The sequence below is a fragment of a genome, unplaced genomic scaffold (genome assembly GCF_019419815.1).
Source record: "Pyrus x bretschneideri cultivar Hongxiangsu unplaced genomic scaffold, Pyrus_bretschneideri_v1 Contig4, whole genome shotgun sequence".
Taxonomy (NCBI): domain Eukaryota; kingdom Viridiplantae; phylum Streptophyta; class Magnoliopsida; order Rosales; family Rosaceae; genus Pyrus; species Pyrus x bretschneideri.
Window position 1 is genome coordinate 10,825,847 of NW_025999723.1, and position 20,750 is coordinate 10,846,596.

At 37.0% G+C, this 20,750-nt stretch overlaps 4 protein-coding genes across 8 annotated transcripts; 3 read left to right on the top strand and 1 right to left on the bottom strand.

Annotated features, from left to right (window-relative positions):
- The first annotated feature begins 874 nt into the window (after positions 1–874).
- On the top strand, positions 875–5,785 carry LOC125468894 (beclin-1-like protein). Its single transcript, XM_048565569.1, has 9 exons — positions 875–1,131; positions 1,839–2,173; positions 2,278–2,448; positions 3,196–3,320; positions 3,478–3,526; positions 4,020–4,178; positions 4,312–4,469; positions 4,937–5,086; positions 5,387–5,785. The coding sequence occupies exons 1-9, from the start codon at positions 996–998 to the stop codon at positions 5,637–5,639; spliced, it is 1,536 nt and encodes a 511-aa protein (XP_048421526.1). The 5' UTR covers positions 875–995; the 3' UTR covers positions 5,640–5,785.
- A 1,061-nt stretch (positions 5,786–6,846) lies between these two features.
- Positions 6,847–7,188, top strand: LOC125468809 (non-specific lipid-transfer protein A-like). The gene has a single exon (XM_048565265.1). It carries the CDS (start codon positions 6,847–6,849, stop codon positions 7,186–7,188), a length of 342 nt encoding a protein of 113 aa, XP_048421222.1.
- A 1,708-nt stretch (positions 7,189–8,896) lies between these two features.
- Positions 8,897–12,846, top strand: LOC125468846 (mitochondrial inner membrane protein OXA1-like). 5 transcript variants are annotated; one of them, XM_048565356.1, is made up of 11 exons: positions 8,907–9,050; positions 9,174–9,250; positions 9,546–10,034; positions 10,176–10,266; positions 10,411–10,458; positions 10,689–10,747; positions 11,268–11,343; positions 11,466–11,597; positions 11,731–11,838; positions 11,920–11,974; positions 12,287–12,846. In XM_048565356.1, the coding sequence occupies exons 3-11, from the start codon at positions 9,565–9,567 to the stop codon at positions 12,538–12,540; spliced, it is 1,293 nt and encodes a 430-aa protein (XP_048421313.1). In that variant the 5' UTR covers positions 8,907–9,050; positions 9,174–9,250; positions 9,546–9,564; the 3' UTR covers positions 12,541–12,846. The 5 variants fall into 5 exon arrangements, with proteins under 5 accessions (XP_048421312.1, XP_048421313.1, XP_048421311.1 ...); XM_048565354.1 differs by having other exon boundaries at positions 8,908–9,050; positions 9,549–10,034; XM_048565357.1 differs by having other exon boundaries at positions 8,987–9,050; positions 9,196–9,250; positions 9,549–10,034.
- A 182-nt stretch (positions 12,847–13,028) lies between these two features.
- Positions 13,029–17,528, bottom strand: LOC125468845 (cyclic nucleotide-gated ion channel 1-like). The gene is made up of 9 exons (XM_048565353.1): positions 17,352–17,528; positions 16,678–16,795; positions 15,471–16,044; positions 15,050–15,262; positions 14,650–14,951; positions 14,461–14,572; positions 14,139–14,375; positions 13,662–14,056; positions 13,029–13,498 (listed from the first exon to the last, which is right to left on the bottom strand). The coding sequence occupies exons 2-9, from the start codon at positions 16,704–16,706 to the stop codon at positions 13,195–13,197; spliced, it is 2,166 nt and encodes a 721-aa protein (XP_048421310.1). The 5' UTR covers positions 16,707–16,795; positions 17,352–17,528; the 3' UTR covers positions 13,029–13,194.
- Positions 17,529–20,750: the final 3,222 nt, after the last annotated feature.

The window sequence follows — 20,750 nt, forward strand, 5'->3', positions numbered from 1 at the left end:
CCCACATACTTAATATACGCCACATTTACTTTTTCAATTAAATATTATCTTTATACATCTCACATACCTCTCCATAATGCCCTCACACCCTACATTCTCAAAACACACATAATATTTCTTTATACACCCCAATTTCTTCAAATTTTATAATACTTATTCTTAATTTTGATGGATTGAATCTAGATACCCTGCTGTTCCCAGGCTAATTACTTATGTGACTGACTTGTTTTTCGTTTCCAGCTTGATAGCATTATCATTAACCGTTTTGGACGCTAACACTTATCTTAAATTTTTTTTATCTTTGTGTAGATTGGAAAATCTTATGTCACTTCCAAACTCAAGAATTATCCAAACTCAAGATCTTATGTAACTTTTCTATAACCAATAAAAAATAAAAAATAATTATCGAAAGTTTCAAGCTGTTGGTATTGCAATTCAGAGCTGGTTAAAGGCACAAGTTCTGAAGTTTTTTGAGATAGTAAATGCCGGGATGCGGTATCATGTGTGGTTGGAGAGAAAATAATTTCTTGCAGTCACAGTGACCAATAGCATTGGCATATTCACAGACATTTTGTTAGAGTTTTATTAATCAATGTGTTTGTAGTTTCATTAGATAAGATTTTGTTCAACAATGTAAGGTATGAGAGTTTTGATAATTGAAAAAGATAAATAATACGTTAAAAGTGATGTGAGATATATTTGATTTTTTTTTATTTTTTTAAAACTTAATAAAATCGAAATTACCATTGTTGAATATTAAATTTTCTGTGGCGGAGTGCCAATAGAAAATGCCAAGTCAATTTAGTTGAAAATTTATTTAAAATGAGTAATTTTTGTAAAGAAACATTTTCGTATAAAAAAAGGATCAAAATCACAAATAAACAAACAAACCGGACCGCGACTGTCATGATCTCTCTTCAGCCAAGAAACAAAGAGAAATAAACTTTGTCTCCTCTCATACGAATCCAAGAGCCTTCCACTCCCAGAAGGATTTGATGGGCGAAAGGGGTCGGAGCTTCCAGGTGGATCCGAACGTCCCCAGATATGTCTGCCAGAACTGCCGCAACTCTCTCTGCGTCATCGGCGCCGATTCCTACGCCGAAAAGTTCTTCCACGATTTCTCTCGCTCCGGTTCGTTTTCTTTAATCCTTGTATTAGTTTTGCTTAATCCGTATTATGTGTGCATGTAATCGCGCAAATTCGTGTTCTGCGAATCGGATTATAGAATCCCAATTAGTCTCTGGGGGCTTTCAATTGAAGTTTCACATGGGTGAGATTGCGAAATGGTTTTCATGGATGGGCAAATTTATATTTAAAATGGGTTGGGTTTTGATTTAGTAAAGCTAAAGTGTTGTTCTTTTTGAACTTTTTTAATTTCAATTGCTGCCCGAAAACTTCAATTATGCTGGTTTAGGCGTTAAATTTTGCCATGGAGTGTTAATTTGTTGAGCAAATAGTTTGAGGTAGATATGGGACTTGTTGCTGGGCGTCCCTTGTTGTGAAGAGCTAAGTTGGAACTCTTTCTTTGTGGAACCTTTACTAGAATGAGAGCCGGGTTGGCGTAATCGATCGACATAAGCATATAATCACTAGAATCGCATGGTGCTTACTAAAATATAAGATTTCCTGAGTTGTATTTTTTTTGCACATTTGAGTTTGTGATTTTGCGTGGAGTTAAGGGGTTTTGATAGCCTGGTGCAGTGTTACAACAACAACAAAGCCTTTTCCCACTAAGTGGGGTCGGCTGTATGAATCCTAGAAGGCCCGGTGCAGTGTTGTGTGCTGGAAATGGTTCATTGTTTTGTAATCAGTGAGCGTTTGGTGATGAACACATGCAGGTATGCAGGGCTCTTCAATGCATGGGGCGAACAGTGTGTTATCATCAATGCGGATGGACAATTCTTTTGTTTTGTTACCACAGCAAAGAGCCCAGGCACAAGGAGTCCCTCCACGTCCCCGTGGTGGAGCAGTCAATGCAGGCCAGTCTGGAAATGCAATGGATGAGTCCTTTGTGGTTGTTAATAAGTCTGAGTCCTCAGCAGATGGTGGTGGGGCTCATTTGCCATCACCTGATGGAGGACCCAATGGTCCTTTGCAGCCTAACAATTCTGGCTTTCACTCTACTATAACTCTCCTGAAACGGGCATTTGAAATTGCAAGCACCCAAACGCAGGTATGCATCAGAATGCAAAAGAACTTAACGTCTTATGGTATGTTGGTGCTGGTTATTGTTTTTTAAGTAGGTTATAATCTGTAGGCTTCTGCTAACATTTCCAGGTTGAGCAACCTTTATGCGTTGAATGCATGAGGGTTTTGTCTGATAAACTTGACAAGGAGGTTGAAGATGTGAATAGGGACATTAAAGCATATGAAGCCTGTCTTAAACGCTTGGAGGGTGAGACAAGGGAAGTGCTTAGTGAGACTGATTTTCTCAAGGAAAAACTAAAGGTGCCTATTTCAAATATTGTCTAATGCAATAATATCTCTGTGATCTGTCTATGGATAGTGAAAAAAAGGTTGTTTTATTGCCATTATGCCTTCATTCCGAGGAATGTCGCAAATGACAACTCCAAGCGTCACACATCAATTGCCTACCTCCATTTAGGTGGCACTTTTAGAGATTGTGTGGCCAGTAGGATGCATTTGTCTGCATTAATATAAATACATTTGAGCTCTCATCCTGCATTCAAGTGTTATGTTCTTTTTCTTTGTTCTGTTGGTCATAACTGAACCTCTTATCCTTATTGATTACCCTTTTTTGTAGGAAGTATTCCATGACATGCAGAATAGTTTAAAAATTGTTTAGTTTAATCACTCTGATTTCTTTGGTTTGGATGAGTGGGGAAAGGTGGTTATAGCTTGCTGATAGGATATTTACTTTGCTGTTTAGAGCATGCAGTTTGATCCAAAAATGGCACAAATATATAGGACTAGCCTATAAGCTGGAACAATCTTAGGCTTGCTATGGTTTATATTAATTGGAACCTACATATTTGTGAAGGTTTATTTTTTAAATTTGAGGCCAGGATATTAGCTTGCCTAGAATCCTGCAGCAATTGACCAAGATCAAAACTTCTTTTATATATATATAAAACCCCTTCAAAAATATGTTTGGTTTCATATCAGCTTATTTTGTATCGTAATTTTCCAAAGTGAAGTCTAATGCTCACTGATCATCTTTGTATGCTATTTAAGATTGAGGAAGAAGAAAGAAAACTTGAAGCGGCAATTGAAGAGATGGAAAAACAGAATGCAGAAGTAAATAATGAACTGAAGGAACTTGAGTTGAAATCTAGCAGATTTAAGGAGTTGGAGGAGCGGTAAATTTCTTTTCCTCATGCTGTTTGTTGAATTTGTGGGTATACTTCCTGATAAAATATTAAGTGTGCATCAGTGCGTATCAGATTTCATCTCTTATACTCACCTTCTATATGTAAACCTGGGAAATGCTAATTGTTGATTCTTAACATGTGCCAGGTACTGGCACGAGTTCAATAATTTTCAGTTTCAATTGATTTCAAATCAGGTGTGCGACTTCTTCTCAATTACTTTCTTTGCAACTCCAGCTTTTGCATTACAAGCTTCTAGGAAGTACATTTGCTCTGTATGGCTGACTTTGGGTGGATATGTCTGGCTGTTGTTTGTCTTCAACTCTTCGTAATGTAGTTTATGTTAATTCTATATAGGTTCGTCTCGTTACCATTAGTTCTTGTCTTATAAAAGAAAAGAGTTGCATACATAGTGCACATGTGTTCTGCTTGATTTCTAACTTGTGAATGGATATGTTCATTGGAGTAAAACAATCATGCTTTGGAATCATTTAAATTTACTGTGGTGAACCCCTAGTCGGATATATCCTTTATGAGTCATCTGTTTCCCCATTTCATAAGAATTGATGATACCTCATTTCATAATTTACTTGGAATAAAGTGTAAGCCGGTTGGAAGAAAACAATGTTTCCTTGGTGCCCTGTGGGTATATTGTCGTTTGTGTCTATGAAATTTATTTTTGGTTAACAGGAAGAAAGAGATGCAATTTTGGCCAAGATAGAAGTTTCGCAAGCACACTTGGAGTTGTTGAAACGAACTAATGTGCTCAATGATGCCTTTCCTATCTGGCATGATGGAGAATTTGGTACCATTAACAATTTTCGACTTGGACGACTTCCTAAAATTCCGGTTAGGAAGCCAAGCATGCATTTCCTTCTCTTTTGAGTTTGTCTTACGACCAGTTAATTGAATTTTCACTTCCACCCTTGAGACAGAAAATAGGCTCTGATATTGATGTTTACCATGGTGTGAAAATAACTAGGTTGAGTGGGATGAGATAAATGCTGCCTGGGGTCAAGCTTGCCTTCTTCTCCATACAATGTGTCAATATTTCCGGCCAAAGTTTCAGTATCGAATAAAAATACTTCCTATGGGCAGCTACCCTCGGATTATGGACAACAATAACAATACTTATGAGCTGTAAGTATAGATTATGCCTATAAAAATTTCACTATTTTATTGTCTTTTTATGTTAAGGAACTGTTATTAGCACTCCAAAAAGTCATCCTGCATTCCAAAACAAATAAAAATATAAGGTAGAAAAATTCTTCGAGGTTGACTCTTTTTTGGGGAGCTACCTCATTGTAATTTCATCTAATCTCACTATTGTAGTAAACAAACTTAGTAGATTCCCCCGGTTTAGCAGTATGTGGTGCATAAAGTGGAGATTTCAATTTACTATTTAATTGGAATCTCCCAAATGTCGAGTGGCTTGGTTAGATGATTATAAATGTATAACCAATTTTTGTATCTGTTTCTAATGTACAATTATAGATGTCTAGTGTGGGGAAGAATCTCTGGAAGTACCTGTGTACTGAAATTTAGACTCTATCAAGTTTACGCTCACCATTTTGTTGGATGTTTTGTTTAACTCGAGTATTTATTAGGTTTGGTCCGGTGAACTTGTTCTGGAGCACTCGATATGACAAAGCAATGACATTGTTCTTGACATGCCTCAAGGACTTTGCTGAATTTGCGAATTCCAAGGACCAAGAAAACAACATACCACCTGAAAAACGCTTTAAATTGCCCTACAAGTAAGTTATGCAATATGTATCGATAGTATGTTATATCATGTACAAGCTTTTTTCGCCTCTCCTTCATAAATGATGCAATATTTGCATCTATGACCATAACTTTATCTTGTTTACCCCTTCAACCATTTTAAAGCATATGACGTCTACAACACCGGCTTAAGTTCTAAATGGTCTGACGAGTTTTTCATCTGCATTGTTATCCACATACTTAATACTGTGTATAATTATTCTTTTCTATTAGGAAAGAGGATAGACTTCGGTCGTGATTCCATTATCCGTCTTGGACTTATTGATGTGCAGGATTGAGAATGACAAAGTGGAAACCTATTCGATCACTCAAAGCTTCAATAAGCAGGAGAATTGGACCAAAGCTCTCAAATACACCCTCTGCAATTTGAAATGGGCTCTGTATTGGTTTGTTGGGAACACAAACTTCCAGCCTCTTTCCGCAGTAGTGTCGTCTTCACATGCTGAAGTCTCAGGTGTAGGCTCTTTGTACTCGAGACGCAGTACCGACTCCAAGTCTGAGTTCCAAAACTCATCGCATCCATGACATAGATGTCGAATACACATCATACACCGACATGTATATAGAAACACCATAGTTTAGTCTTGTGCAGTTAAAAGCATAATTTTTAGCGTATTGTAATACTCTATTGAAGCATTCATAGTACCAGAGCAAAGGATTGCTGTTTTTTTTTTCTTTTCTTCCCCTGCAATACTTGTTGAATTTCAGATTCTTAAAAAGGAAAAAAAGCTTATGAAACTTATTTTAATAAACGGATACCCATAGTCGTACCCACCAAATTTATATAGGCGGATGATCGCGACTATTTTTCCCATCTCTTTAAATCATTAAGACAGGGACACAGGAGTTGTATAAAAGTATCATTTTGTCTCAACAAGCATATGGAATGCATGGCATCAATTTGCGAACGCACGAGAAGGGACGTTTCCTCAATTTTTGCTGATTCCTTGCATGGCTATTTAACATGACAAGTCTTTGCATAACCACAGTAATACGTTCTCCTAAATTGCATCGAAGTTTGGATTTAATATCTCACACATGAGCGTAACCAAGCTGGTTAGAATAATGTACTTTTTTATTTTTTTGCATCGAAGTTTGAATTGAATATTACTTGAATGAAAATGAAGCATGCAAAGTCCCTATTTTAGTTGTTATGGAATTAAAACTGTAAGAATGTGAGGGCAAAGTCTCACATCAGTGAGGGACCAAACAATGGACATTCGTGAGGTACCAAACCATGCAAGGGATTATAAGAAGTTGGGTTTCTCCACGTATTACCAATTGGTTTTATAATAGAACCTCAACTTTCTACCTCATATTAGAGTAGGTTGGCCCACATGCGAAACCCAATTGACACACGTGCTCCACGTCACCCCGTTGGTGTTGTTCACGTGTCATGCTTGAAAATTTGTCACACGTGAGGGGGGTGTGAGAATGTGAGAACAATTTTCACATCGGTGAGGGATCAAATCATACAAGAACTTTCAGAGATTGGACAACTTTCCATATTACCAATTGGTTTTACAGTGGAATCTCAACTATCTTCAAAAATCATCACTGACATGAATCTTGCATGATCATAAAAACAGCTGAAGAACTTGAAAACAGCAAAAACTCACACGCAAGCTTGCACGTATAAATAGAATACCTTGGTGTGTTGCAAAGACAGCTCTCAGCTACAATTAAAACTAGAGAACTAGCTAAGCGATCATCTTAAGCGTTAGCAGCAGCCATGTCTCGCCTAATCGGATTCTTAGCCGTTCTCCTGCTCCTTTCGATCACTGCACACTCGGCGCCTTCATGCCCTGCAGTGAAACAGGAGGTGGCTCCGTGCGTCACTTTCGTGAAAGGTGGAGCCGACGCCAAGCCATCGGAGGACTGTTGCAAAGGTGTCAAGAACCTGAGCGTGAATGCCGCTAACAAGGCAGACAAGGAAGCTGTTTGCTTGTGCCTCAAGCAAGCGTTGTCTACCGTTGGAACCTATAATCCCTCTCAAGTCTCTGCGCTTCCCAAGAAGTGTGGCATTTCCCTCGACCTCCCTGCAATCGACAAAGACACCGACTGCACAAAGTAATTGATACACTTCAAAACGCTTAAGGTATCACATTTCTGATCACTTTAGCTCATCATGTGACGTTGATGTGTGTTTGCTACGTTAGTTATATATTATGATCAACGGTTAATTTAGTGTCACATCAGAACAACTAATGCGGTCAGGAAATACAATTATTCTAGATTTGAAATATTACATTAACACTTATCTTTCTAATTAAGTTTCTTCATTTGAGTTACTGATTTATCTTCATTATTTTTTCATGCAGGGCTGAATGTTTTATCATGCAAAGTGATCTTATAAATAAATTGTACCACATGAATGTACTATCAGAGCATTACTAATAATGCCACTTGTATGAGAACAACCTATAAATTATAAATTACCGATATATTCTGTCCTTAATCTGTTTTTCATTATTATTGTTTTTAAATGGTTGAAATGAGGATTTTACAAATTTCAACTGTTAAAATGATTAAAAGCAAACAACAATGTCATGTCGATAAATATTACCTTCAAAAGAAATATCGAATGAAGGGTATATTGAATTACAGAAATCGTCAAGTGCCTCCTTGGCCCTTTCTCATCTCTAGTAACCGATCAAGTTTCTTCCTCCTCTCCCGCTTTTTGATTAGGGCGAGTCACTCAAGTCCCTCAACATTACGGAACACATATTATAACACGCCTAGATTCCTTAAATTTGATTAAAAAAAAATTTTCATCATTTTGTTGTGAATAGAATTATTAATTAGGAATATGATTGCGTAAACTTAAATAGAATCTCAATAGGATTTGGAGATCAAATCCTCATGAGTTTATATTACTTGTAAGACAAGAAAATTCATCATGATTAGTATAAATAAAAGTACAAGGCCAAGGGTTGAGGACACAATTCTCATACACTTGAGCCCTTTTGTCTTTGTCCTCTCTCTCAAGTGTGGGTATATCTAAAAAGAAGAACAAATGAAGGGATTCCAAAACCCTAAATCACAGAAGTCGCAGCTAAGAGTCACACTTGTTAAGTAACGGTGTCAACATATGGTATAAAAAGTATTTGTTAAGTAATACATCACCTTTTATTAATTAAAATGCTAGGTGGTACAACTTCATTCTACATTAATTAAAAAATGTGGAGTTGTTTACTTGGGAAATTGAGAGAGAAAGTCTTTCTTCTTCGTTGAACCAAAGTCCAAGAACAGCAGAGCCATAATGGTTTTCTCTATGTTCTTCTTCGTTTAGAATTAGACATTTCTTCTCGGTTTAAAGGTTATGTTGCACAACATCTACACAATCATTGTGGTTTTCTCTCTTCCACTACCAGTCCAGACCATTAGGTGGTCCTTGGAGGTCTCACAAGCGCTTCTTCAGACTTCTAAGTGGTTCCAGGGCCACCTGGGTCCATTCGCATCCACCCCTATTCCCTACTTTGAGACTCATGTCAGCAACTATTGTACCTATCGCGAACTGACAACAATAACTGTTATCTCCTAATCAAAAAGACCTGATGCGACTACATTCAAATTAGTGTTCTGAATATAATTATTAATTAAAAATGTGATTTCATAAATTAAAAGTATAATCCCAATATCGTAAGTTTGTATTACTTGCAAAAAAAGAAAAAAGAAAAAAAAAAAAAAACCATCATCTACAAAACCAATAATTGTCTACATACGACATGACGTTTAAAATACGGCATGGTACGTATTGCACGACATAGCGCTTACCAAGACTTCAATTACAACGGCACGCCGTTTCAACATGTTTGTTTTTCATTTCTTTCCAAACCTACTGTGTTGGGAATTCGTGAAAAAATGAAGCATTTCTGCTGCTAATGGATTTTCTGTCTCCTCGCCTCTAGAAGAGAACTGAGAAGATTCGGAAAGGTAATTGCTTTTCAACAGTTCTCTTTCTGTTTTCTTATTTTCTGTTTGGATCCCGAGAAAATATACTGCACCGATGCAAAATCTTATATTTTGTTGATTGTAACAACTCTTCCTGTAATGCAGTCACTGCTCTCATTCTTTTCAGCTTTCGTGTAAACCCCAGCTGGGTTCCTCAAATTCAAGCCCTCAAAAAATATTGGGTACTTTAATTCATGATATGAGCAGTCTGTTTTGGGTTCTTTTCATGGGTGCTAAGCTACTGATTCACATTTGATATGTATATATGGAACCTATGACAATGCTTCTTGAGTAGTTATTTGAATTGATAAAATTGAGGAATTGTATAAAGATGTGATCTTGGGATCCAAATGTTTCTAGATATTGCAACCCTGTAAGAGTTCATACAACACAGAACTTAGGAATGTAAGATTTTCTTTTATTTTTACCTTTTTGTTTCATTTTCGTGTAATGTTTAGATATCTGCTTCTTTTTTAGCAGAAGTTAGCTGGCATAAATGGCTTGCAGACGAAGTGTCTCCACGACAGTGATCTTTGTCACTCGACGTTTCAACCCGTCATTTAGTCACATTCTTCATGATAACAATGAGGATACTAAACCAACTTCACCAAATTCAAGTTCAACTCCATCTGTGATCAAGAGTATTTTGCCAAGTCCATACAACTCAATCACTCGATTTTGTTTTGGTTCTCAATGTAGAGAGAGGACAGGCTCATCACTGGCTTGGAAAATGGGACTTGGCTCCTTTTCTTGTCGGTATATGTCTACTGTAATTGGTGATGGGTCTGATAAGATTAATGACACTGGCTATTTTGCTGAGGTTATTGCGGATAAAACATTGGAAGTAGTAACCTCCCAAGCCCCTGCTGTGAGTGAAGTGGCTGTTGCAGCAGCGGATTCTTTCCCCCCAGTTGCTGCCCTGCAGTACTTGATCGATGGTGTCCATTCTTTTACTGGATTGAATTGGTAACAGAATTGATTTTAGAGAATTCTCTTACTTTTTATCTCTGATGTTTATGTTTCCTATTGTGTATGATTTTAAAGTCACAAGTTTTATCTTCAAGCAGTTTTCTATGAATTCTTGAAATTGATTAATTGATTTTCCAGGTGGGCATCAATAGCTTTAACAACTATTCTGATTCGAGGGGCTACAGTTCCACTTCTTATAGATCAACTCAGGGCCACTACACAACTTAATGTTAGTTGTTCATTCCCTTAAGCTCAATGGATTTGTGTGTGTGTGTCTGTGTGTGTGTGCACGTGCAGATTTGTTATTGAACAATAGAACATTCCGTTAATAACTCACTTTGTTTATTTGAGATTTTTTTCTACTGTGTTACAGTTAATGAGGCCGCGCTTAGAGGAGTTAAGACAACAGATGCAAAATATGGTATGCATTTCTTTCTTCTTTGGGGGGTGGGGGATGGTAGACAAACTGGAATCATGATAATCTAGTATGCTGAGATTCTCATCAAAATTCATCATAAGAAGCAAATTTGGACAACATCCTATATTGTCTATCTCATATTAACCTCGGTACTTTCCTCATTTGATATTGTGCACGGCATACAGTTTTCAGAAAGCTTCATTTGCAGGGTTTTGATACATTTTATTTGTTAGGCAACAGATCCAAATGTTATGCAAGAGGGTCAGAGACGAATGAAGGCATTGTTCAACGAGTAAGTAATTTGTTACTGTCTGATGTAATCACTTCTGATGTTTAACTATTTTCCTTTTATATATGCTAGCTTGTCAGTCATACGTGAACTTGGAGTTTAAATACATGCAAGTCTTTCTGTCACTATGATACATAAATGTTTTTATCTGAAGATAACCAATTGAAAAGTTAAGAATTTTAAGACCACTTCTAATTGCAACAAGTGCTTAATACTGATTGGTTTATCAACAAAATGAAAAATGGGGGATAATTCACTATTAAAGACAAACTACGATATTATTTAGAAGAGACCTAAATATAAAGCCAGAAAGTCTTCTTCCTGAATTTTCCTAGGGTAGCCTTCTCACATGAGGATTTGACAACCATTTTTCCTGTAGATTTTCATTATTTTCAGATTAAGGGAGTACATACACAGTGTGTCCTTTTACTTCTCGATTTCTTTATCATTGTTTCTCATGCAACTTTCTTGTGTTGGCATGTGCGTGCTTCTAACTATGTGAAACTTGCACGAGTTTGTGCAGATATGGAGTCACTCCGTTTTCTCAATTGAAAGGACTGTTCATTCAAGGTCCCATCTTCGTCTGTTTTTTCTTAGCTGTAAGATATCAGAGCCCTTCAGTTTTATAGAATTTTGTTCGAACTATTCGTTTAATATCTGATTGTTGTCACGACTTTCCAAATTTCAAGTTACGTTTCATTTTCTTACTCTTGTAATGTAGATTAGAAACATGGCCGAGAAGGTTCCTTCTTTTGAAAGTGGGGGGGCTCTTTGGTTTACTAATCTCGCTACCCCCGATAGTCTTCTCATCCTTCCAGTTCTAACATCATTGACATTTCTGATTACAGTAGAGGTACGCTTTGTTTACTTGGGTTTTTGATGAACATTTGGTTTTTTATATTTCTATCAGATGCTTTCTACCTTGTGTTATTGCTGTAATGCTTTTTGAAGGGCGAGCAAAAATGTGATTTTCCATTTTTTTTTAGTGCAATATGCAGGAGGGTCTGGAAGGGAATCCCATTGCCCAAACGATGAAAAACTATTCCAGAATCCTTGCTGCCATTTCAATTCCTGTGATGATGAGTTTCCCTAAGGTTTGTGAATTTACTGAATTTAATGCGTATTGGGTGTAGGGTATGTGCATAATCTTGTATTTTGCTTTGTTGTCTTTCCAGGCGCTGTTCTGTTATTGGCTGACCTCCAACATGTTCTCCCTTGCATATGGATTAGGTGAGTTCTTCCTGCAAATCATGAACTGCAATTTGTGTGTAAATGTTTCATAACTGTACTTATGAATTGAAGTTGCTTTAATCAGAGGCCAAAATGTGATTCAGCATATTAACGTCGGTTTCCTGATCCCAGTTTGTCAGCACTAAAATCACATTTTTTGGAGCATGTTAGAAAAATAGTAAAATATAACCCATTAGAGGGACCAGTTCCCTTTTGACAGAATCTGGTGATTCTTTTCGCCTCTTGAACATGTTTAAGCTTAACTTGTTTCTCTCGTATTTTGCGCTGACAGACTTTGTTGTCTTCCTTCAGTAATTAGGCGCCCAGAGGTGAAGAGTTACCTTCGCCTTCCAGTAATTCCCATGCCACCTCCTACTGCATCCAAGCCTCATTCCTTTATGTCTTCGGCAATTGAACAAGATACTACCGTTGAATCAGAACCTTCGTTATGCTCAGAGCAAACAAAGGCTGCAGACACAAGAATATCACGGACTTCAATTCTCAAGCAGAGGCTTAGAATTCTGGAAAAGAAAATCAAGGAAAAAAAGAAACAAAATAAGATGTGAACGCAACAAGTTTATGGTGCAGCGGATGATGAAAAGTTTTCGGTAGACAGGCTATAAATCAGTTAACAGAGGAATGGAATCCTTTTCGTTAGAACATGTTCTTAGACAAATAGTGTTACCCATTTTTCTACAATGTGATTTTAAGCTCAGAATCTTATATCAAATGATCCTAAAATAAAGTTTAGGTGACTGATATTGTTATTATTGTTATTGAATGACTTGACAATGACATGGCATGATGAAAAGATATGAGAGCATTTTTGCTCGAGTGGTGGTGAGCATTACCACCGCGGTTATTATCTTCAAGTGCGTTGCTAAGTGGTTATGCTGTTGTTTCCGTCAACCCTTACCTTACGCACTCATCAGTTTACCGTCTCATATGATGCACTGTTACCATATATATATGTGTAGGTTTGTTTAAGATTGGCTAATTTGTATGCGCCGGAAGAGGTTTCAAGTTCAAATGCCTGAAAGAGGATGCTGTCGAGTTTGCATAATTTGCCTGTGTTGTTATTTAATACAGAAACGAAAAGGCACATTGAGCATGCAGACTGGTTATTCCCCCCTTATCCTTTATACATAGAAAACCGTCCAGTGTGATGAAGGTTGTAAATGGCTCATAAAACAAATGGAACCCTATTTATGTGTATGTATCTAGTGATGTTCTGCAGTAAAATCGGGCTCAGCGGGCTTCTGAGGCAGCAATGCCAGCAATGTCGTTGAAGGTCTTGTGTCGCACTTAACCTTTTGTCGCAACCCTCGCAGCGCGTTGGCTGCAAACTTTGATGCATACACAGCGGCAAGGAGGCTTGGTAAGGTTCCTGCATCTCTCGTCAAAGCATCTTGCAGCCTGTCTTCTTCTTCGCGTACGGATTTTTCGAGCTTTCTCTTCCAGTGCCAGCGCCAAGCTGCTTGTATGAAACGGGCTGACCATGTTCTCCACAGCAGGGAGTAGAACCTGAAAAGTAACAGTTGTAGCTTGCAGCATAAGAAGTTACACACCAAAGACCAAAACAATCAACAAGAATACTAATCGCAATCCATATATCGGTTTAATTCTTTGCTTCTACATAACACAAGTTTCCTTCAAGTCATTAGAATTACTATAATTAGAGCCTTGCCTGAAAGTGCGTCGGAGCTGCTTACTGTGCAGGCGCCGAAACTGGGAGGCGACAAACTTCAAATCATCAGCCATGAGTGCAAACGCTTCAACCTCGGTTTTAGCTTCCACTGTCCTAGTTGAGGTGGGGAGATTGGTGGAAAAGTTTGGATCCAAGGCCCATGTAAGAAGCTCTTCTCCACAGAAGTCACCAGCCTTAAGATCAGCTGTGTTAAAGAAGCCGGTTCTTCCACCATTCGTAGTCATAGTTGCTAAATTTCCGCGCATAATAAACAGCATCTCATCTACCGGATCACCTTCTCGGGTTATGAAGCTCTTGTCCGTATACAGAACTGGCTTGAGGCGATCGCACATGGCATCCATCAGTTGTTCATCCATTTTTTCGAACATTGGCACCTACAACAAATTGAGCTGATTAACACAACTGCTAAAATTTGGATAGAGCAAGTATGCAGAAGTTAGAAATGAAAACACTCACTCTCTTGAGAAGAGCCAAGCAAAGATGGCGCTTTATGTCCTTTCGTAGGTCTTTAGGAAGGTTACGAACGAGATTATCTTCCTCAACACCTCTTGTTTCTTGCCATTTGTACTGATCATACTGTCGGATCCTTTCCCTCAATTTCTCTGGGAGCATTCGGTGTGACATCCACTGTTCTGCATCACGCCTTTTCACTCTCATTTCTTCAACCCTCACAGTTGTGGACTGCAGATACTTCTACAACATCACAAAAAAGGTCAGTATCTTAGACTTTTGATCATTCAATCCAGGACAAAAGTAAAATCGCCAAATTGACTATTACCTGCACATTTCCAATGAGCAACGAAAACAAAACTAATCCGGAGATCGATATGGCGACTGCAAATATTATCTCCCAAACATATGTGCTTGTTTGGAGGTTTTGGCCAAGTAAACTGCAAAACTTCAGAGTTTTAGATGCTACACTTCACAATTCTATTAGGAACGGAGTTAAAGGATCACGATTACACACCTAAGGTTGCGCAGACCCCACCAGAAGCAGAACAAGAATTTCTTTGGAAAATCTTTGGTCTCCGTCACACCAGACGCAAGAGCTTCATTATATATTCCAAAGTTGAACACTGATGAATTTTTAATGTTGCCCGGTTCACTGAAGGGGCAAGAAGCGTTCATCTTTGCAACAAAGCTTACATCAGTGCCACCCTTAGGAACACAGTACAGGAATTTCTTACAATCAACGTTCCCATTGCACTGATCGTACCAGCACCTGTACTCGCGTTCCACGGAGAGCAAGTACCAAAAGGCTCCAGCTATCTGGTATAACACGTTCGCTATCGTATCAGAAATGCCACATGATTTTCTTAGATATTTTTTAGGACTCGAAAACTATCAAAAGATCAAACCAAACTTACGTGACCGGCTAGCATGAAGAGCAGAAGATTGACAGCAGCCCCGGCCCATGCTGTTTCAGTCATGAAACCAGAAGTTCTTGTTACTTCTTGGCAGAGTGGATAGATCCTCCAAAATCTTGGCACATATTGCGCAACGATTATAAACTTCAACAAATCCTTTGCAACCAGTGGAACCGGACCCGAGATTGTAGGGATTATAACAAAAACTACAACCTGAACAGATTTAGCAAATCCAAAAAAAAAAAAGGTCAGAGTCTTGAGTCGCAGACATAAGTTCCAATCAGAGATATGGTTGACGGAGATCACTCCGTTTCAATAACAAAAGCATGTACATACTTCCTGTAGCTTTCGGATATTAAACAAAGAACTTCGTTTTCTGAAATTGATATGACTGAACAATTTGTCAAACTCCTGACTATACCTGTGGCAGGGGAAGAATGGCTAGAATGTCAATGATGAAGTATGAGGACAAGTATCTTTTCGCAATGGCCACAGGATCATCAATTAGCTCACCCCTCCCAAATACGCGAGAAGACGGGGCAATAAACCCCGTGCGGAACTGAAGGATGATGTGAAATACATGAAACATGTCGGTACATGATCGAAGAACACAAACAATGATCTGCAATGTCTTGTGCAAATTGAGGCATTTCTTTTTGCCATCAACCACCGCGGTATAAAAAAACAGCGGGTCCAAGGACACAGCTATGACACAAGAGAGCACAAATATCCTATTCCAATTCTGAAGGAATGGCCCCTGAGGGTGAAGAATTTTCCTCCTGGAGCCTGACTCATTTGTTAGCCGGTTACCTACAGCAGTGGAACTTGATGGTTTTTTCAAGCTTGTAAACCTGTCAGAACCTCTCTCCAGTCCGCTCCGAACACTCCTCAAAACTGCATTCACAGATGGTATCGCTCTTCTTGAATTTCGTCCATCATCAGAAGAAGCTTCCTTTTCAGAACTTAGAGGTCTCTCCAAATGCCAATCTTCAAACCTGGATAGAACAGCAAACGTAGAAAGCAGCAGAGAAGAAACTAATTAGATAAGGCAGACAACTAAATCAAGGATCAACTGCACGAAAATGTTCCTGATTATGAATTCAGTGTTTTATTCAAGTTGTTAAAAAACATGTAAACGGGTGAAAAGGGGGTAATGGTAAAAAAAAAAAAAAAAAAAAAAAAAAAAAAGATAAACGGACGGGTTGAGAAGGGTAAATGGGTAAACGAGTATTAAACGGTTACGATTAAATGGGAATGCAGTTATAGGTATGATTAACCATTTATAAACGGTTATGGATATGAGTATAACTGTTTAGACAATTACCCAATGGGTAAACGGTTATGCGGGTATGAGCATAAACGATTATGAGTAAATAACCGTAATTACCCGTCCACCATAACCGTTACCCATCCTTAGTTACTACATTTAAATGGTGATATTTAAGTAAATGTAAGTGGACTGCTGCACTAGGGTTTTTACAATATTTCAATCTCCTACTAAATATGCTGATTGCTTTTGATATTTTGCTTTAGTCATGTGAACTAGTACCATAACGCAGGTGCACAAACAATTGTTCGAAAGTATAGTAGGTGCCGAAAGTAATAGCAGCAGCATTGGACAAACTAACCTTAAAAATTTATGCTCCTTGGAGTTCATAATTCTGATATTGGATTCCTCTTATAAACTGCTCTTTGATATTGAAACCTACTTCGCTAAAACTGGAAGAGGCGCACGATATAACAGACCTAATAAGAACAGAATTATTAATAATGTCATTAACCTCTTAAGCAAGAGTGATAGACATAACAGCAATTTTCCAATAGAATAATCAGTCTGCAAAATCGACGTTTTCACACTCGAAACAAAACAACCATGCAGTGATCATTTTCTTCTAAGCTGAGTTAATCATTGTAGGCATTGACTCAAAAGTCTGAATCAAAGAAAGAATAGTACCAAAAAATTAGAAACAGGAAGAAAACATGGTAATTGAAAATCATCCATAGTTAAGCCCGATGAACACTAAACCAGAGAAAACCCTAACGAACATTCAAAAAGAACAAACTATATAACGCTCCTTTGTCCCCTCATACTAGTTAACTTTCTGTTTGGTTGCTGAGAAAAGAAAACTTCAACTTTCAACACTTCTGTGCTTATATATATTGGTATACGTTATTTTCCCAAAGAATGAAAACCCATGTCAGAAAAAGCAACACTGATGCATCAGACCTAAACCCAACAAAGATGAAGCTTCTTATTTTCTGATATTCTCAAAGTTATGAGTATTTTCTCTTCTTTTCTCACCTTATTTTCTCGAACCCCAAACAAAAAACCAAAGGCCACAGAACTTGATGATGAAGAAATCAAGGAAAAAAAAGAATATGTTACAACTTGTAGGGAGATTTCGTTTGTGAAAAAGCAAAATAAGTTTTGCAGAGAGAGTTTGCAAATAGCAGTTACACTTGTCATCGTGTGAGTTTTAAGAGAGAAATAATAGTGGGAGGGAATAAAAACACAAGACAGAGAGAGAGTCCACGCGTATGAAGAGTCCAAGTCAAGCCCAGTGGACCTCCAGGAAACTGATCGAGAATGGTAAGAGTATTGTCTAGGCTACATGGCTAGGGCCCACTTACCACCATGCCTTTTACATAGTATCTTTCGGGGTCATCAGTTTACTACGTGTTTTGAACACGTTGCAAACGTTTATTGGACGTTAATGATATTAAGGCTAAATTGTAATTACGTAAGAAAAATCTCTCATAACTTATTGGGACTTCAAATGCCTCTAGCTAATTGTCCTAACCCACGGAATTATATCCGTTCATCGTACATTGTGTGGTCAGAAATTATTTAAAATTCAAATATAAATAGTACCTAAGGAAAACTGACTACACGATGTATGATGAACGGATAAGATTGTTGTATCCCTAGGAAAAGGATCCGGCGAGGATCCTTTTCCCTAACCCATGCCCGTTTACTTACTATCATGTTAATTATTACGATTTACAATACCACCAGCAATAGTATGCATGTGCTTATTAAAGTTTTGAAAAAAAATTTACAAAAAGAAATGGCCCTTCAAGCTTTTTGGTGACGACTTTGAAACGATTTTTCGTCGCTGTCATATATTTAGCAACTATTTATGGATAATTTTTTTGTCATTCAAAGTTTATTTTATTTGGGAGAAAGACTTGAAAGACAAAATAAGGGCAACTGATATGGATACTTGATTGTGAAGCTTTGAAAAAAATAGTAAAATTATTTTGCATTTAATTTACTATACTATTCATAATTTTTGTTTTGACTATTTTAGTTTCGTTAACAGGGTTAATTTAATATTTTCAACTTTTTTTTTGTTAACAAATTTTTTTTATTAATAGATAATTTAGGGCATGTTTGGTATCTTAATAAATAAAAAAATTCATTTTCAAAAATATTTCTTAAGAACAGTTTTTTATAAGACCTAAAACCTTGTTTTGTATGATATTCAAAATAGGAAGAGATCAGATAAAAAGAGAAGAGGAGAGAGAGATGAGTAAAAAAAAATTTTAAAACTGACTTTTTGTGTTTTTCCCACAAGTAGACTAGTTTTTCAAGTTGGTTTTGAGTCCACTTTTAAAACGTAGTCTGACGAAACGAGGATTATTGACTTGAGACTCAAATTATATTTTTGAGTTAAAAAATTTGTGTTCGAGTTGAATACCAAAAAAATCCGTAGATATTCCAGATGATTCCAAGAAAGAAGATTTAATTTTGAGTAAATATACTACCCTAATCAATTTCACGTGTGTATCGTGTATGATCATTGGCACTTGACGACAAAAACGACTCGCCTTTCGTTTAAAGGGAGGGACCCCAAAACTAGGAATATGATCATCTTCAGATTCTCTTTGTAGATATACGGAAAATTAATCAATTATTTTTGTTCATCGTATATCGTGGTTAGAAATTATTTAAAATTTTTAATTTAAAATTGAATATAAATAGTATCTAACGAAAACTAGTCGCACAATATACAATGAATGAACATGAATGATTGATTCCCCGGATCCCTACAAAGAGGATCTGAAGAGGATCCTTGTCCCCAAAACCAAACCTTCTCAACTATTTCACTTTACATACTTTTTTGACTGGTAATATGTAATATTAGGGATACTAAACTTGTAGATAAAGTTTGCAAATTAAATAATATGTCACTAACAGAAATGAACACGTTTATCAACATTTAAGTAATAATCTAATCATTAACTTTCATGTCGTTTAATTTACAAATTTAATCTCTATGGCATTACTCAACCGAAAAACATCCTCAACCCCATCAACATAATCCCATACCAAAAGCACTCCTCTTAATTGCGTTTTTCACCTCTTTTTCTTTGAAACTTGTTGCATTTCTGGATTTTTGTTTTTCCAACAATACTTATTATCACACGACGTATAATTTGGAGGTCACTATCTCGACTAAGCTATCTCGCTTGTTAGGGGAGCTTAATTGAGAAAGTGTTGCCAAAACGAGTTGAAAGCAGTTAGTTCGATTGGTTTACATACAATGCACCGCATGTCGTCTACAACTTTACTTTTGGTTTACATACAATGCACCGCATGTAAATCTGACAACGGTCCTATGTTATTAAATAACACCACCAACCATTGACCCAAAAAAAAAAAAACAGAGAAAAGGGAGTCTTCTTTTGGAAAAGAAAATAGTACGTAGTATCAGTATGAATCCAAATTAATAGTTGAAGACTTTGTTTAGCATGTCAAACGTAGAAAGGTTCATTGCTTTATTATTTGAAAATGTCTTCTTTGTGCACTTGCTTTAACTAATAGTCAAATAAGTGATATTAGAACTAGGAGGCTTGTATTAATCTCAGTTGGTTTTAAAATAGATGAATTTGTAACAATGTTTCCTCAGCTTTAATTTAATTGGAGTAGAGGTCTACGAACTAAAAATCCATGACCATTGGTCTCTTAAATCTTCCAAACGTGCAGCTATCGTCATATTCGTCAACTCCGTTTGAACTTCCGTCAAAATGAGTCATGTGCCACACACGTGATGTTGAATCAAGGGGCAAATATGGAAACAAAATGAGAAAAATTGTAGCAAAGGTCCCTCAACTTTAACCCAATTGGAGAAATAGTTCCTTAACTTAAACCCAATTGGAGCAATGATCCATCAACTTTAACCCAATTGTAGCAATGGTCATTCCAACATGACTCATTTTGAAGGAATTTTGATTGAATTGACAAAAAATACCATAGTCTTTATGATGAATTAGAGACCAAATGGTCATGAATTTTTAGTTGAGAGACCATTATTTTAATTAGATTAAAGTTGAGGAATCATTGCTACAATCTTCTTTTTAGATTATGGAATTATCGAAATTTGGATGAACCAAGGTGCATAGGAAAATAGGTATGAATTAAGCTAGTCGAGTTCGAATGTCTCCATTTTGATAAAAAATAAAAAAAAAATAAAAAAAATAAAAGTTATGAATTCGAATAAAATTTCTCACAAGTAATAAAAAATTACATACTGTATTTTTCAGTCTTCGGAGTCACAGGGCGGCATTAGGCAAATTTGCACCAATTATGCAGTGATCATTTAAATATAAACAAAAGAACATTCTAATCTTGTAAATTGAAAGTAAACCTAAGTGCGTACCCAAGTTTTTGCCTAGAGCCCTCCTCAAGTTCGAAACA

Bases quoted from the DNA above. Each gene is read 5' to 3' on its own strand.
- LOC125468846 (XM_048565355.1), top strand. From the start codon at position 9,565: ATGGCTTGCAGACGAAGTGTCTCCACGACAGTGATCTTTGTCACTCGA. The intron at 10,267-10,410 runs GTTAGTTGTTCA...ACTGTGTTACAG, and splicing joins GGGCCACTACACAACTTAAT to TTAATGAGGCCGCGCTTAGA. The intron at 11,975-12,286 runs GTGAGTTCTTCC...GTCTTCCTTCAG, and splicing joins CTCCCTTGCATATGGATTAG to TAATTAGGCGCCCAGAGGTG.
- LOC125468894 (XM_048565569.1), top strand. From the start codon at position 996: ATGGGCGAAAGGGGTCGGAGCTTCCAGGTGGATCCGAACGTCCCCAGA. The intron at 2,174-2,277 runs GTATGCATCAGA...TAACATTTCCAG, and splicing joins TTGCAAGCACCCAAACGCAG to GTTGAGCAACCTTTATGCGT. The intron at 5,087-5,386 runs GTAAGTTATGCA...ATTGATGTGCAG, and splicing joins CGCTTTAAATTGCCCTACAA to GATTGAGAATGACAAAGTGG.
- LOC125468845 (XM_048565353.1), bottom strand. From the start codon at position 16,706: ATGAACTCCAAGGAGCATAAATTTTTAAG. The intron at 14,376-14,460 runs GTAATAGTCAAT...GTGATGTTGTAG, and splicing joins TGCTCATTGGAAATGTGCAG to AAGTATCTGCAGTCCACAAC. The intron at 13,499-13,661 runs GCAAGGCTCTAA...GTTACTTTTCAG, and splicing joins CAGCTCCGACGCACTTTCAG to GTTCTACTCCCTGCTGTGGA.
- LOC125468809 (XM_048565265.1), top strand. From the start codon at position 6,847: ATGTCTCGCCTAATCGGATTCTTAGCCGTTCTCCTGCTCCTTTCGATC.